Here is a 14,181-nt window from a genome sequence, read left to right as displayed (position 1 = left end):
CTAACACATTGTTGTGTTTCTGCTTCATCCTTATATCCATTATTGCCTAGAATAGCTTTTAGTACATTATTGTCCATTTACTGTTTTTACTATTATTCTGGCTGCTGGTTGTTCAACTTCATAACAATATTTCACTTTACCCTGAACATTTTCAGTTGCACCCTCTCATCATAGCTGAAACCACTTAAGCTAATTAAACACCTCTTGGGCCTTCAAAATCCATATTGTGTCCCAACATGTTTTGTTCAGGATTTCTGATTATGATGCCTGATTTATTGTGAAGTATTATGTTAGTCAAAATATTATGAAAGGAGAGATTAGATAAGGAGGTCCTGGCTTTGGTGTTGTTTAACATCTTTATAAATGACTTTGATGGTGGAATAGAAGACACACTTATCAAATTTGCAGGTGACATCAAATGGGGTGGGGCAGCTAATGCCCCAGAGGACAGGATTAGAATTCAAAATGACTGTGAGAGATTGGATAGGTGGGCCAAAACTAACAAACCAAATTTCAAGAGGAATAAATGCAGGGTACTACATCTAGGCAGAAAAGATGAAATGCACAAATATAGGATGGGTGTTACCTGGCTTGAAAAAAGTACATGAGAAAAGGATCTAAAAGTCTTAGTACCCAGAAGGTAAGTATGAATTAACAGTCTGAAGCAACAGCCAAAAATGCCAATGCAATTCTGAGCTGCATCTAAAGGAATAGTGTCCAAATCAAGTGAAGTACAGTGGGCCCTTGGTATCGGCTGGGGTTTGGTTCCAGAACCCCCCATGGATTCTCAAGTCCCATTATATTAACCGATGTAGTAACATGGTGTCCCTTACATAAAGTGACCAAATCAAGGTTTGCTTTTTGTTGTGTGCAGGGGAATATTTTAAAGTCATGGATGGTTGAATCAGTGGATGCAGAATCCATGAACACAGAGGGCAAACTGTAGTAGTGACACTCTATTCTATGGAATTTATCACACGGGAGGAATTTCTCTTAATTTCGAATGAAAAGAAAGTGGGGCCAGAATGCATTCATGTGAATTTGCTAGTTCAACGAATTTACGTGAATTCGAATTGTGTTCGAACTGACTTCCCATTGCCCGAAAATAGCTTGCCATTGCCCGAAATTGCATGTGATCACCTCTCACGCAAGAACATGAAACCTCATGATTGCATTCAGATTGTCATTGGATTATATTTCCAATTTCTCTTGCCTGATAACATCCTATGTCGGTCAGACCTCACCTAGAATACTTTGTCTAGTTCTGGGCACCACAGTCCAAGGATATTGAGAAGCTGGAATGTGTCCAGAGAAGGGCAACCAAAATGATTAAAGGTCTGGGAATTATTATTCCTTATGAGGAACAACTTAGGAAGTTGTGTATGTTTAGCTTGGGGAAGATAAGACTGAGATGAACATGAACAAATGATTCATATTATAAGGTAAGAGATTACACCTAACCATTAGTAATGCCCTCTTTACTGTAAGAGCTATTTAACAGTATAAGTGACTGCCTTGGAGGGTGGTGAACTCTCCTTCTTTGGAGATCTTTAAAAAGAGGTTGGATAGTTAGCTTTCAGGAGTGCTTTAGTCCTGAAAAGCAGGGGATTGGCATAGTCACTAGATGGTCCTTGTGATCTGTTCCAAATCTCAAATTCAATGATAGACACCCTCCCCTGAAGCTGTGTGGTTGACATTTGTCTATATTTAATAAACACATTCACGATATTTTACACCTGACATTTAATGCCCAATTTCTTTTGGTAAACAAAATGAAATGTCTTTTTGGTCAAGGTTTCCAGAGTTGTGTCCTTGTCCCTGTTCCTTCTCTCTGATTGCATTTCATGTTACACAAGTCAGCAGATTAGAGCTTCATTGATCACTGAAGTCTATTAAAAGAGTGTGTGCACACATTCACGCATGCCTTCATTGCCTGTTGACTTATGGCAGCCCCATTAATTTCACAAGGTTTGCTTAGGCAAGAAATACTCAGAAGTGGTTTGCCCTTGCCTTCCTATGTGTATTCCTTGGTGCTTCATCCAAATACTAACCAGGCCCAATCTTGCTTAGCTTCTAAGATCTGATATCCTCAGGTTATTTAGGTCTCTATATGTGTTTTCCACTAAGAAACGTAACTGACATTGGGTTGGGTGCTGCAGCTATGTTATCTGGAGTCCTTTTGCCTTAGGACTCTGCTGGCCTCTACTTTCATGGAGCTGTTTGCTGAGATATACCTGAGCAGCTGAATCAAATCAAGCACCCTGTTGGTTTCCATGGTCAAGCAGGAATAATGCAAGTGTTATTTTTGTTTTCTGTTACAAACATGGGTGTTACCTATTGGCTATCCGTAACTGTTCTGCAGCATAAACTACTACCACCACCATCACATGGACATGAAACTGTTGTTGTAGTTATTGTGTGCCTCCAAGTCCTTTCCGACTTATGGCAATCTTATCACAGGATTTTCTGGGGCTGAGACTGTGTGACTCTCCCAAAGTCACCCAGGGGGTTTCCATGGCTGAGTTGAGAATAGAGACCTGATCTCCAGAGTCGTAATGCAATGCTCAAACCACTTAGTCAAAACCAAGATATCAAAAATTAAAATAACTACTACTCTTGGAAGAGGTACAGGGACACAACATGTATATATTCTAAAATAGTCATGTTTTATTTACAGGACAATTTTCAAACTCTTAGCACTTTAAATGTAACTTAAACTTGACTATTCAATGGATGATTCACAATGACACTGTAGCAAAGACCAATAGTTGGATGTAATTTTATTCTAATACTTAAAAATGTTAGCCGTAATTACTATTTAGAAATGCAAAATATGATTTGACACAACAATAATTTACAATTACTCATTCTAACCTGATGTTAAAAAAACACTAATATTGTCCAATGTTACTTAAAATGTAATCTTGATAATAAAGATACATGTAAAAAAAAAAAAAAGCCTAAATATGTTGACATTTTTCTTTAAAGATTCTGACTGACTACCAGCTTCCCTTTTACTGAATGGGAATTCCATTCTATAATTTGTTACAAATGAAACTGTAACAACTGAAAAATATGAAAGTACAGTTGGCCCTCTGTTTTCGCGGGGGATCTGTTCATGCTCCCTAGGCTTGAATGGTGCACGCCCCTGTGCATGTCAGGCGTGCATGCCATTGCAAATAGTGGAGGTCACCCCTCCACATATATTCAAGTGTGCGGATCTCAGATCTGCACATTAGGAGGGGTGACTGTATATCAAAATGATAATTCTATTTCAAATCAAACCAGTTAATCAACTTGAGGTGGGCAGACTAAACAAATGGTGAAATCATAAATTTGTCATACCCCGTTACAGTAAAATGCCCAATGATAGAAATTTTATATTCATTTCTTGAACACCTCTTAATAGGCATCTTCCTGCCTTAACAGATATCCAGAGACACATGTAGAACATAGTCCAAAAAAAGAAAAGAAAAAGAAAAGCTGGTGGTTCTGTGAGATAAGCAGAATAACTGTAGCTACTAAGCACCAGTTAATAATAAATCAGCCCAGTTGAAATTAGTAGGACTTCCAAATAAAGAATTAGGATGTACATCTCCAAAACACCAAACATCACAGGTAACTGAACTGCAGCTGAAGACTGCAGTCCTATACACATTAGTTAGAAATCATCATTACTGAATTCAGTGGGATTTCTGAGTAAACACACATAGTACTGTGCTGTAAGACTTGTGGAATGCCTAATTTTGAACCAGGAAACATCACAGGTAAACAGAATGGGATTCAGCTATGTAATTTTACATTCCTTTGTTAAAATGGAACAGTAATATGTCTCCTTATATTCTTTTAAAGTGCATCCTCAGCAAACTATATTCCATCAGACCAGTTTATCCTGAGTTTCATAAAAAGACTGTTCTAATACAGGCACAATATTAATTTAAGTGCTAAGGTTGTATCTGAGTCATACCATTTAGTGAAACGGCAGGCTGAGTTCACTCACTCACAGAGAAAACACAGGATAGAATAATGTGTGAGAGAACTCTATGACAGCAATGGCAGACTCATACAAATGACCTCCATTTAGAACATCACCATGAAAGAGTGCACTGTGTCTTTCAGCCTGGTCTGGTGCATGTTTGCTTACAAGCAAGCTCCACTGATTACAGCTGCAAGTCTGCATGGGATTATAGCCTTGAAGTTTGGTGATTAAGGGAGTGGGGGGAGAAACTGTGATATTCTAAGTCACCACCTAGAGTAATTAAAACAAGCAAGGCAGTCCCTATTGTTCAGTGACCACTATAATGGATTAAGCTGGAACAAGACAACTGCAAAGAGGTGTCTGATGAAACACTGAAGTTATATTACATCACCATAAATTTTGATTAGAGGGCTGGCATTTAGTGCAATTTTTTTCCCAAGTGAGTTCTTGTATTCATTCCAAATCATAATTTAAAGATAATAAAAAATGTTGTAGCATAATTTATTCAAGCTGTTCAATATTCACTGAGAGCAACATCTGCAGACCAAGGAAACCTAAGAGCATGATGTTAAGCTCATTTTATCATACTTACAGGGAACTAATTTCTACTGAAATCCACTGAAGTTTACTTTCATATAACAGCTTCAATCCAATGAATCCCTAATTGAAGTACATTTTTGGTTCAGCAGCTTGTCCTGTCACTTCTTACCACTGCTGACAATTTCTGTGGGAATTCAGGGATTCCCAGCATCACAGCAAACATACTCAGAACTAGAATGCCAAGCAACAGGAATTACTGGAATAAAAGTAGTTTAAAATGAAACATTTAATCTTCATTTCACTGTTCACTGGAGTGTAAGGCCTTCCATTCCACATGCATAGAGTCCGCTCCAATGGGACAGGCATGCACTAAAACCTTGAGTTTTCTAATGGAATAAGAGTCTGTCACTGCTTTTTCATTTATATCCAAATGGACTGTTGCCCAACCCACGGCCTTGTCCCTTGTTTAATATTTCTGATGGGGTGGGTCTTTGCTGTGAATCGCAAACTACATTTCTTGCTCTGTTAAGTCCCTTTTCAAATATTCATCTCAGCTGTGAGCTTATCAGACCACACATTTTAAAACAGTACTTTTGTCTTTAACTACATGCTATAGTTTCAAGTTGCTGTTCTGCCTCAGCAGCCATGGCTGCTGCTTGTAATTGTTCTGTTTCACTTTGAAGAGCACTGGTACTTGTTACTTGTTTCCTTTCACTATGCATATTGTTCTCATGCCTCTTTAAGTCAGATGCTTTGGCAAATGCCTTAGTACAAGAACTGCAGACAAAAGGCTTTTCCCCTCTGTGTCTTCTTTCGTGATCTTTCAGGTGGGACTTATGTTTGAAAGCTTTGTCACACATATGACATGCAAACGGCCTCTCATTGCTGTGAACTCGTTCATGCTTCTTTAAATCTGGAGCACGAATAAAAGACTTCCCACAAACTTCACAGCTATATGGCTTGTAGCCTGTGTGGATCTTCAGATGCTCCTTCAAATGAGCTTGAGTAGTAAAGCCTTTAGTGCACATTTCACAAACAAAGGGTCTATCAGCAGTATGCAGCTTTTCATGTTTTCGCAATCGTGCCTCATCAGAAAATGTTTTGCCACATGCTTGACATGCAATCTGTTCCCTGTGACCATAAAGTAAGTATTCAAATTTCATGTCACCAGCAGCTGTTGTCCATGCTGGTGTCTGTTCATCCTTTACTTCACTGATGCCATCATTAAATGTGAGAGCTTGTGGAGTTTGTGATCCTAAGTCTTTAGTTTCAGCAGATTCTATAGACTCTACTTCCTGACCATAGCAGTTTACCTTTCGAACCTCTTCACTCCCCAGCTCTTTCAGAATTGCTTCCTGAACTCTTAATGTAGCAGTTGGTGATTTGCCATCTTCTTGACTAGGAGGAGTTCCTTCCATCGTCATATCCGAGGGGCTATCATCATGATCTCCAATTTCTTCAACATCATCATCTTGGTTATCGTTAGATTCACCAATTGATCGATTTATTTTAAGACAGTACTTGTTTTTTGATTGTGTATTATCTTCTGGACTAGACACGTCACGTTTTTGAGAACAAAGTTTATCCAAAAATCTAATGCCAAGAATCTGACCAGATGACATCATTAAATTTACGTCTTCTTTCTTAACTGAAATCTTGGCTGTGTACATGTAATTTAGCACTTCTTCAAATATGTCAGACCGAAGAAAATCTATCTCTATTACTGATGAACTGTCAACTTCCAGTTTTTTGAAAAGTTTTTTAAAGTAAGTACTACAAGCAGCAAGCACACACCTGTGGGCCCTAAATTTCACGTCTTCTACTACAATTGCTATGTCACAGAATTCTCCTTCCAACCGCTGTTCATTTAATGTTTTCAGAAACACGGTTTTGTGATCGTCGTCATTATATTTAATGGTTTCAGACATACTGATGAAAAACTCCTGTAGGAAAACAATGAAATGGTTACTTATTAGTTACTTTGAAAACAAATAAAGACACTGTGAAAAATATAATAGCTTTAAGCTTTCTAAATTAATTTGTTCAACAATTCCAATCAACTAATAACCCTTAAAAACAAAAGTGGGCAGGTTATTGTAGAGGCTCAGCAATGAAATAAACCTGTTTTATGCTTTGTTACCAAAACTGGTAAGTGAACTGTGGATCACTGCTATAAATATTTCTGGGTTTCTGAAACTGTCAAGAGTTGTCAAGCGTTTACGCTGGAATGAGCCTAATAAGAGACAGTGGAAGTCTACAATGCTTGATGGCCTTGCAGAGCATACCTTTCCTCTTTGCCCCCAGCTATTCTTGGGAATGACAAAGATAGCAACAACAGTAGTGAGTTTAGAAAAGAAGGGATCAGAGGGAGATGAAGAGAGGAATTCGTGAAATGAAGGGGAGAAGATGGCCAGAACAACAAAGGCCTTTCTCTTCTCCTTCCAAATATGCCCTATTATTCATCTGTGAAATTTTAAGACAGTTATCTAGTGAGTTACATAATTTACTAAAATCAAGATTAACAAAACGCTAAAAAAAGGGGAAAAAAGAAATGTTAAAATTATACCATGAACAATGAAGTATCTTTTCTTAATATCTGAACAAAGTTTTGACAGCAGATTAACCGTTATCCTGAGGACCCTGAACCTGAAAGAGAAAATTTTGAGGCTTCTTAAGAGAATATAATCACTATTAAACCACTCTTCCTTCAAGGACCTCATTGCTCCCTCCCAACTCATTTCACTTTAACATAACTCTTTGAATTTAGCTGAAAGACAGAGAGGGATTCAAGGACATGTGGTGAACTTCATAGCTGAGCCAAGTCTCCTTGGTCAACTTTCAGCTATCCTACACTGGCACCCACATACCTATCTTTTAATGATACATTTAAAGTTAGCTACAGAAAGGATGTTTTCAAATGAATAAATCCAAATCTGATGCTGAGGTCTGAAAGTTTTCTTGACAGGAAAGCCAACCCTAGGCCAGCAGTTGCTGTCTAGAATCCATATTTCTCGCACCCTAAAGGGACTGGAAACAGCTTAGGCTTGCCTTACTAATGGAGCCTTGGCGATGCAGGAAGGAGCCCGGTGGCGCATTGAACTCACTGCAGCCACAAGGTTGTGAGTTCAATGCTAGGGCTCCAAGGTCCACTCGGCCTTCCATCCTTTTGAAGGTCAGTAAAATAAGTATCCAGCTTGTTGGAGGCAATTGGCTTACACATTGTAAACCACTTAGAGAGTGCTAGTTCACTGATAAGCGGTATAGAAATGTATTTGCTACTGTTATGACAGCTATAAAGCTGTGGCTATGACCAGAACTGCAAAAGGTTTGAACCTGGAATGGCTCAGCTCCTCCGTCACTCAGCCCTTTCTTTGGATACTCTACTAGTGGATCTCAGCTACTAGAGTAGCTGTTCCACCAGGTTCCTCTCTCAGTTGATCTCTTGAGATCAGGTATTAGAAAGGGGGGGAGGTTACGGCAGAACAAGCATAGTGCAACCAACACAGGAAGCTTATGTCTGATGTCATTAAAAGGATAAGAGACTGTGAAATCGAGTACCTCTGCAACTCTATGGGGCCGTGCTTTCACTGATTATCTTGAGTTTTGTTTTTGGCTATTAAGATGCTTTATTGTCTCTGCTCTCTGTGTAACTGGTTTTCATCTTTCATGATGCTTTCGGCCTGCCACCGGACCCCTTATTTCTCTGTCATGAACACGGGGGTCAGGCTTGAAACTCTCCATCCCTCTCTGCTCCCTGACTGCTGCAGGCGATGCTAGGCCTCAGCAAAAGGAGAGTCGAAAGTTAGTTTCTTTTGAGCCATACAAATCGGGAGTACAGCTCCGCTCCGCTGTGGGCCCACAACAAACTCCCAACTCCCAGAATTCCACAGCCTTGAGCCAGACAAGAGTTAAAGCGGTGTCAAACCAGGTTATTTCTCCAGTGTGGAAGCAGCCAAAAAGCCCCCTTCCCAACCAGAGCCAGAGGCCTAAAGGAGGAGGCTTACTCGGGAACGGAGGGGGCTGGCCCCGTCATGATGGCTTCCAATCCCAGGCGTTTGGGAATGGAGCTAATCTGTCCAGAGTCGGAGGCCGTAGCCCCTGGCGTGCATTCCAAGCGCGCGCGTACCACGTGACCGAGCGGGCGGCGGCGGCGGCGCTAACTCAGTGCGAGTAACCAGCGAAGGGAAGGAGGGAGGGAGGGACGGGTTTAGGCGTGCACGGGGCATGCGCGCTGGTGTGCCCGTGCAAGGCCTGCTGCGAAGCAGTCTGCGCACGCGCCTCTCGCGCGCGACTCACGTCCCTCCAACCAACGAGGTGGAGCCTAGAGCGACCCTCCACCACAGCGCGCGCGGCTCGCCTACCCCCTCCCTTTGCCCTCCAACCAACGAGGCGGCGCCTAGAGCGGCGCCTTACCACTACACCACAGAACGCGCGCGCGGGGCCGCTTCACTTCTCTAAGCCCGCCTCCCTCACTCGCTTGTCTCCCAGCCTAAGAGGAGGAGCTGCGGCGCAGCGGCAATGGCTTCTCCGCTGAAGCTCTTCCTCGCCCCCATCACCGCCTCGTTTGGCCCGCCCCCCCCACCATCTCATAGCAGGCCCCCGCGCGCGCCCCGCAAGAGGAGCGCGAAGGCCGACGCGCGGCGAAGCTTTCTTGACCCTCCTCTCCCCCCGTAGCCTCCTTGTCTGGTTCCGCCGCAGTGTGCGCGCGGACGAACGCGCCTGCACTCTTTTCGCGCTTACCTGCCGATCCTCACGCGCCAGATAGAAAACGGGGGGGGAGGAAAGGGAGGGATGATGATGATGGCTGCGGAGCCGCGAGACACCTCTCTATGGATTTTTTGGAGGGGGGAGGGGGCTGTGGGGGTGCTTGTCTCTGACCGTTAGGGCCGAGTCCTGCACGAGCATTCGACGTGCGCGCGCGCTCAGGGAAGGGGACAGAGAGGCGCGCGGGAGGCGGGAACGTGCATGCGCGGTGCGAGCTGGGCGCGCCCCCCGCAGGGAGAGGGGGCGGAGCCTGTGTCGAGCGAGAGCCGTTGGAAGGAGTAGAGAAGAGGGGGCGGGGCGAGAGGAGGGACGGCCCCCTCCCTCGCGGACCAACCGTCGCTCGCTCTGGCTCGCGCTCGTCGTCGCTGGGTTTTGCTCGGCTGCCTTCCGCGCGCGCCGCGTATCTTGAAGGCGGGCGGACGGGGTCGCGCTGCGTTGGAAGCGAACCGCTGAGGGCGGTCCTTGTTTGGAAGGAACCGTTCCTTCTCTGGAGCGTCTTAGAAATAAAAACATACAATAAAGTAAATAAAATATTAGCACACACGAACTGCCACGCGGCTCCTCTCGCCTTTTTGCTCTTAGCCTCGCCTTCGCACACTCAGAGCCATGAACGGAATTCAAAGCCATAGCCGTGTCAAGTCTGTAGAATTAGTATTTTGAGAGAAGGATCTTGTAGCACCTTTGAGAGGAAAGAAAATTGGCGGCGTGAGCTTTCGTAGACTTCAGTCCACTTCCTCAGATGCATTTGCTGGAGTGGGAGCCAGGGTACCTCCACCAAATGCATCTGAGGAAGTAGGCTGAAGTCTACGAAAGCTCACGCCGCCAAGTTTCTTTCCTTCAGTCAAGTCTCAAAAGGTGCTACGGCCCATTTCCCTCAGAGAAATGAGGATTGATGGAAGCAAATGAGGCTATTCCCTGCCCCCACATATCGATAACAGTGTTTGTTGTGTGCCTTCGTTTCCCACATAGGACGACCCAAACCTATCATGGAGGTTTCTGTGGGCTGAGAGAGTGCGACTTGCCCAAGACCAAATGTCCTAACCCGGTGGTTCGCAACCTTCCTCATGCTGCGACTCTTTATTACAGTTCCTCACGTTGTGGTGACCCCCAACCATAAAATTATTTTTGTCTCGCTTCCTAAGACCATCAGAAACATGTTTTCCGATAGTCTTAGGCGACCCCTGTGAAAGGGTTGTTTGACCCCCAAAAGGGGTTGCGATCCACAGGCTGAGAACCGCTGTCCTAACCAGAAAGAACGAGACACCGTGAAATGTAGGACGTTCAAGAAAAATTGAGGTCATGACCCAATAAAAGCTAACAACAGTCATATAAGTGTAAATCCATGCTTTCTAGTTGTGCTCAAAATGGAGGGTATTTTGGACAGAAGGCTGAAATGGAGGGCAGGTCCTGGAATAGGAGTGCTACAGTTGGAGCTTTAAAATCTCCATTGAAGGTTGCTTAAAATGTTCATTCCAGCGATGGCTGCAGTCTTTTGCAAAGGCAAGGCCTAGTTGACAAGATGTCTTCTTCAATAATTAATAGTGTCCTATAGTATGCTTATTTGCTGGAAAGGGTGGGAAAATCATGAGACTGGAGGCTGGCAAAAGCCCATGGTTTTCTGAAAATAAGGAATGATTAGCAAATTTGGCTAACTGAATTTAACAAGTGAGATATTCCAGGTATTTCAGGTGCTAAATCAAAATAAAGTGCCCCTCTCCCACGTGGGAGTGATTTAACATGTCCATTGTCTTCAAATTTTGCCATCTGTTGCTCATAAAATGTGTCATGGTGCAAAAACTCACAGCACCAGTTTAACGTTCTCAGCACAATTATCACAAATCAAAAGCACTCTGTTCCTGCATAATCTTATATATACATTGGATGACAAGATTGCTGAGAGAGACAACTAATGCACCACTAAACCTCGCTCTGAATAGAATAGGTGCAGGCTGCTTTGATTTGTTGCCTGCTTTCTTAGAGCCTAGACACAACACTAGAAATGTATGCTGCTCAGAATGTTGTTTTAAAATCATCAGTCTTTAGGAATTCTGAATATTCTTATTTAAATGTAAATTGGCAGCTTCCTTTAAGTGGCAGCTATTTACTATATGAATACGTATTTTGTGCCATTTCTTTATTTCAATAATGTTTTTTAAGACTAAAAATGCCCCTTCTCATAAGTTTAAAGTGCACATTTGAATTCATTCTCCTTTCTGCCCCTTTAAAGTGCCTTTTGAACAGTGTTGCCAACAAGCCTTGGAGATAATTCCCGGAAATGTTTGTCCAAAACCCGCTGAATCCCCCCAGATCACACGGAATATTCAGTCACAATTCCCAGAAAATTCCCATAATGTTAAAATGGCGGATGTTTTGCAAATAAACGTAAACATAATTGAATAAAAATAATTGTAACTTATTTCAACTCTCAAAATCACCATTGAACCAAACAAAGAATCTTTCAGTCCTTTTAAGATATTTATTTTGACATGAAGGGGGTTCAGGAAGCTTTGTGCCAAATAGAAATGTGTTCGGCTGCAACCGCACTGCAGAAATAAATCCAGTTTGACACCCTTTTAATTGCCATGGCTCAGTGCTAGGGAATCCTGGGAATTCTAGTTTTCAGAGACATTTAACCTTCTCTCTCAGCAAACTCTGGTGTGACAACAAACTACAATTCCCAGGATTTCATAGCACTGGGCCATGGCAGTAAAAACGGTATGAAACTGGATTGTCTCTGGAGTCTGGAGTGAAGATGCAGCCTGAGTTGGGTCCAAGACACACTGCAGAAATAAACCAGTTTGAGACTGCTTTAACTGCCCTGGCTCAGTGTTAGGGAACCCTGGGAATTGTAGTTTTGTGAGAAAGAGCTCTGGTGCCACAATGAACTACAATTCCCAGGATTCCCTAGCACTGAGCCAGGAGAGTTAAAGCGGTCACAAACTGGATTATTTCTGCAGTGTTTTGGACCTTCGTTATTAAAAATGCTCAAGGTCCAATCCATACTGCAGAAATAATCCAGTTTGAGACCGCTTTAACTGCCCTGGCTCAGTGCTAGGGAACTCTGGGAATTGTAGTTTTGTGAGAAAGAGCTCTGGTGCCACAATGAACTACAATTCCCATGCATCTGAGGAAATACGCTTAAGTCTAGGAAAGCTCATGCTGCCAACTTTTCTTTCAGTGAGTCTCAAAGGTGCTGCAAGATCTCTCTATCATCATCACCATTATTATCATCATTATTAAATCCAAATGCAGCTGAAGAACTGGACTTAAATTGCCAACACTGATATCCTGTAGACTCATTCTCTGGGGCTGTGATCTGGAAGCGTGGAGGCAATTCCCTTGTTCAACCAGGGAATCCTGGGAATTGTAGTTTCTTGTGACATGTTGAGACTGTGCTTTTACCGGCAGCCAGGGCTCCATGCATGAAATTCTGGGCTTGGTGGTTTGTTGTGCCCAGAATCCCATCATCGCAGGGAGCCTTGCAGTTAGAAGCAGTGCCAAACTGGATTATTTCTGCAGTATGGATGGCAATGGAAAAGGGAACGAAAAAGAGAGCCACAAAACAAAATTCTGGGAAGACAGGGCAGGGATGCCAACTTACCAGGTGCTCTGCCCATGCTCAGAGGCATATTTAATCACTAACACACACACACTCAGGGACATCACATTCACATCACACAACCCAAATGGTCCACCTCAAAGTACAACAACGACCCTGAGAGGTAGGCTTGGGGCACTCTGCCCAAGCTCAGGAATTCATAAATTCAAATGTCACTCTAAGGCACACACAGAAGTCCACAACATCAAGCCATGATACCATGATCAAGTATTGCCTTTGTGTGCCTTAAAATTTATTTCTGACTTGGAAATCCCAGGCAATTGGGATTAAGCCAGCCAAGATCCCTCACTCCCTGCCTCTCTCCAGCACTGCAGCCCCTTTGCTTTCCCCTGGAGCCTGAGAATGCCTGTCCTCTCTCTGATTGGCTGAACTGTTAGTGTGAATGTGATTCCTCCAAACAGTTGGGGTTGGTTGGGGGGCTTGCTCCGTCCTGGCTCTCAGAGGGAGTCATTAGAGAGAGAGTTTTTTCTCCAGCCCTCTTGGCTGAAAACTGTTACACTCAAGCAGTCTGGAGCTGAAAGGGCCAAAGTTGCTGAAAAGGCACTGAAAAAGAGCCAGGCGCGAAAATCACACGAAAAGCTCTGAAAAGTCCCCGTTTTCGCGTGAAAGTCGCGAAATTGGCAACACTGCTTTTGAAAAACACAAGCAAGGTGCTTCCACTGTTGCTACTGCCCAGTTTACCCTTTTAACTGGGCCTAAATGACATGGCTGAGAGCTAATGTAGTGTAGTGGTTTGAGTATTGGACTACCACTCTAGAAACCCACTGTATTACCTTGGACAAGTCACACTCTCTCAGCCTCAGAGGGAAGCAAAGGCAAACTTCCTCTGAACAAACCTTGTCAAGAAAACCCCATGATAGGTTTGCCTTGGGGTCACCATAAGTCAGAAAAAGACTTGAAAGCACACAACAACAAAGTTGTCTTAGCTTTTCCTTTGCTTACTCAAAGAGAACAGGCAAGAACAGGACTGCAGACAATTTTAACACTTTCTGTCAGTGTGCTCAAGGTGCTATATGAATGTAATAAATGGATAATACAGGTGGCCCTCCGTATCCACAGATTGCCATCCACAGCTTGAAAATATTTTTTAAAGAAAATTCCAAAAAGCAAACCTTGATGTTGCCATTTTATACAAGGTGTTACCAAAATTGCTGGGTTACCAAGATGGCACCTACAAATTAATATGTTAATCTTTGGCCTCTCTGTAACTGCTATTATGAGATAACAAATTATTTTTACCCCAAAATAATGCAGGGTAAATAATGCAGGGTGTAGTAAG

The 14,181-nt window shown here is 43.0% G+C and overlaps 1 protein-coding gene across 5 annotated transcripts; it reads right to left on the bottom strand.

Annotated features, from left to right (window-relative positions):
• Positions 1 to 2,645: 2,645 nt before the first annotated feature.
• Positions 2,646 to 9,492, bottom strand: ZBTB14 (zinc finger and BTB domain containing 14). Of its 5 annotated transcripts, none has more exons than XM_089517103.1 (3): positions 9,260 to 9,491; positions 7,086 to 7,165; positions 2,646 to 6,462 (listed from the first exon to the last, which is right to left on the bottom strand). In XM_089517103.1, exons 2-3 carry the CDS (start codon positions 7,086 to 7,088, stop codon positions 5,119 to 5,121), a joined length of 1,347 nt encoding a protein of 448 aa, XP_089373229.1. In that variant the 5' UTR covers positions 7,089 to 7,165; positions 9,260 to 9,491; the 3' UTR covers positions 2,646 to 5,118. The 5 variants fall into 5 exon arrangements, with proteins under 5 accessions (XP_089373229.1, XP_089373228.1, XP_089373227.1 ...); XM_089517102.1 differs by lacking the exon at positions 9,260 to 9,491 and adding an exon at positions 8,078 to 8,776; XM_089517101.1 differs by lacking the exon at positions 9,260 to 9,491 and adding an exon at positions 8,524 to 8,776.
• Between the last annotated feature and the right edge of the window lie 4,689 nt (positions 9,493 to 14,181).

Source organism: Sceloporus occidentalis, unplaced genomic scaffold (genome assembly GCF_023333645.1).
Source record: "Sceloporus occidentalis isolate IW3139 unplaced genomic scaffold, rSceOcc1.0.p SCAF_3, whole genome shotgun sequence".
Classification (NCBI taxonomy): Eukaryota; Metazoa; Chordata; class Lepidosauria; order Squamata; family Phrynosomatidae; genus Sceloporus; species Sceloporus occidentalis.
Note: the sequence above shows the minus strand (reverse complement) of the source record. Positions and strands in the feature narration are given on the sequence as shown.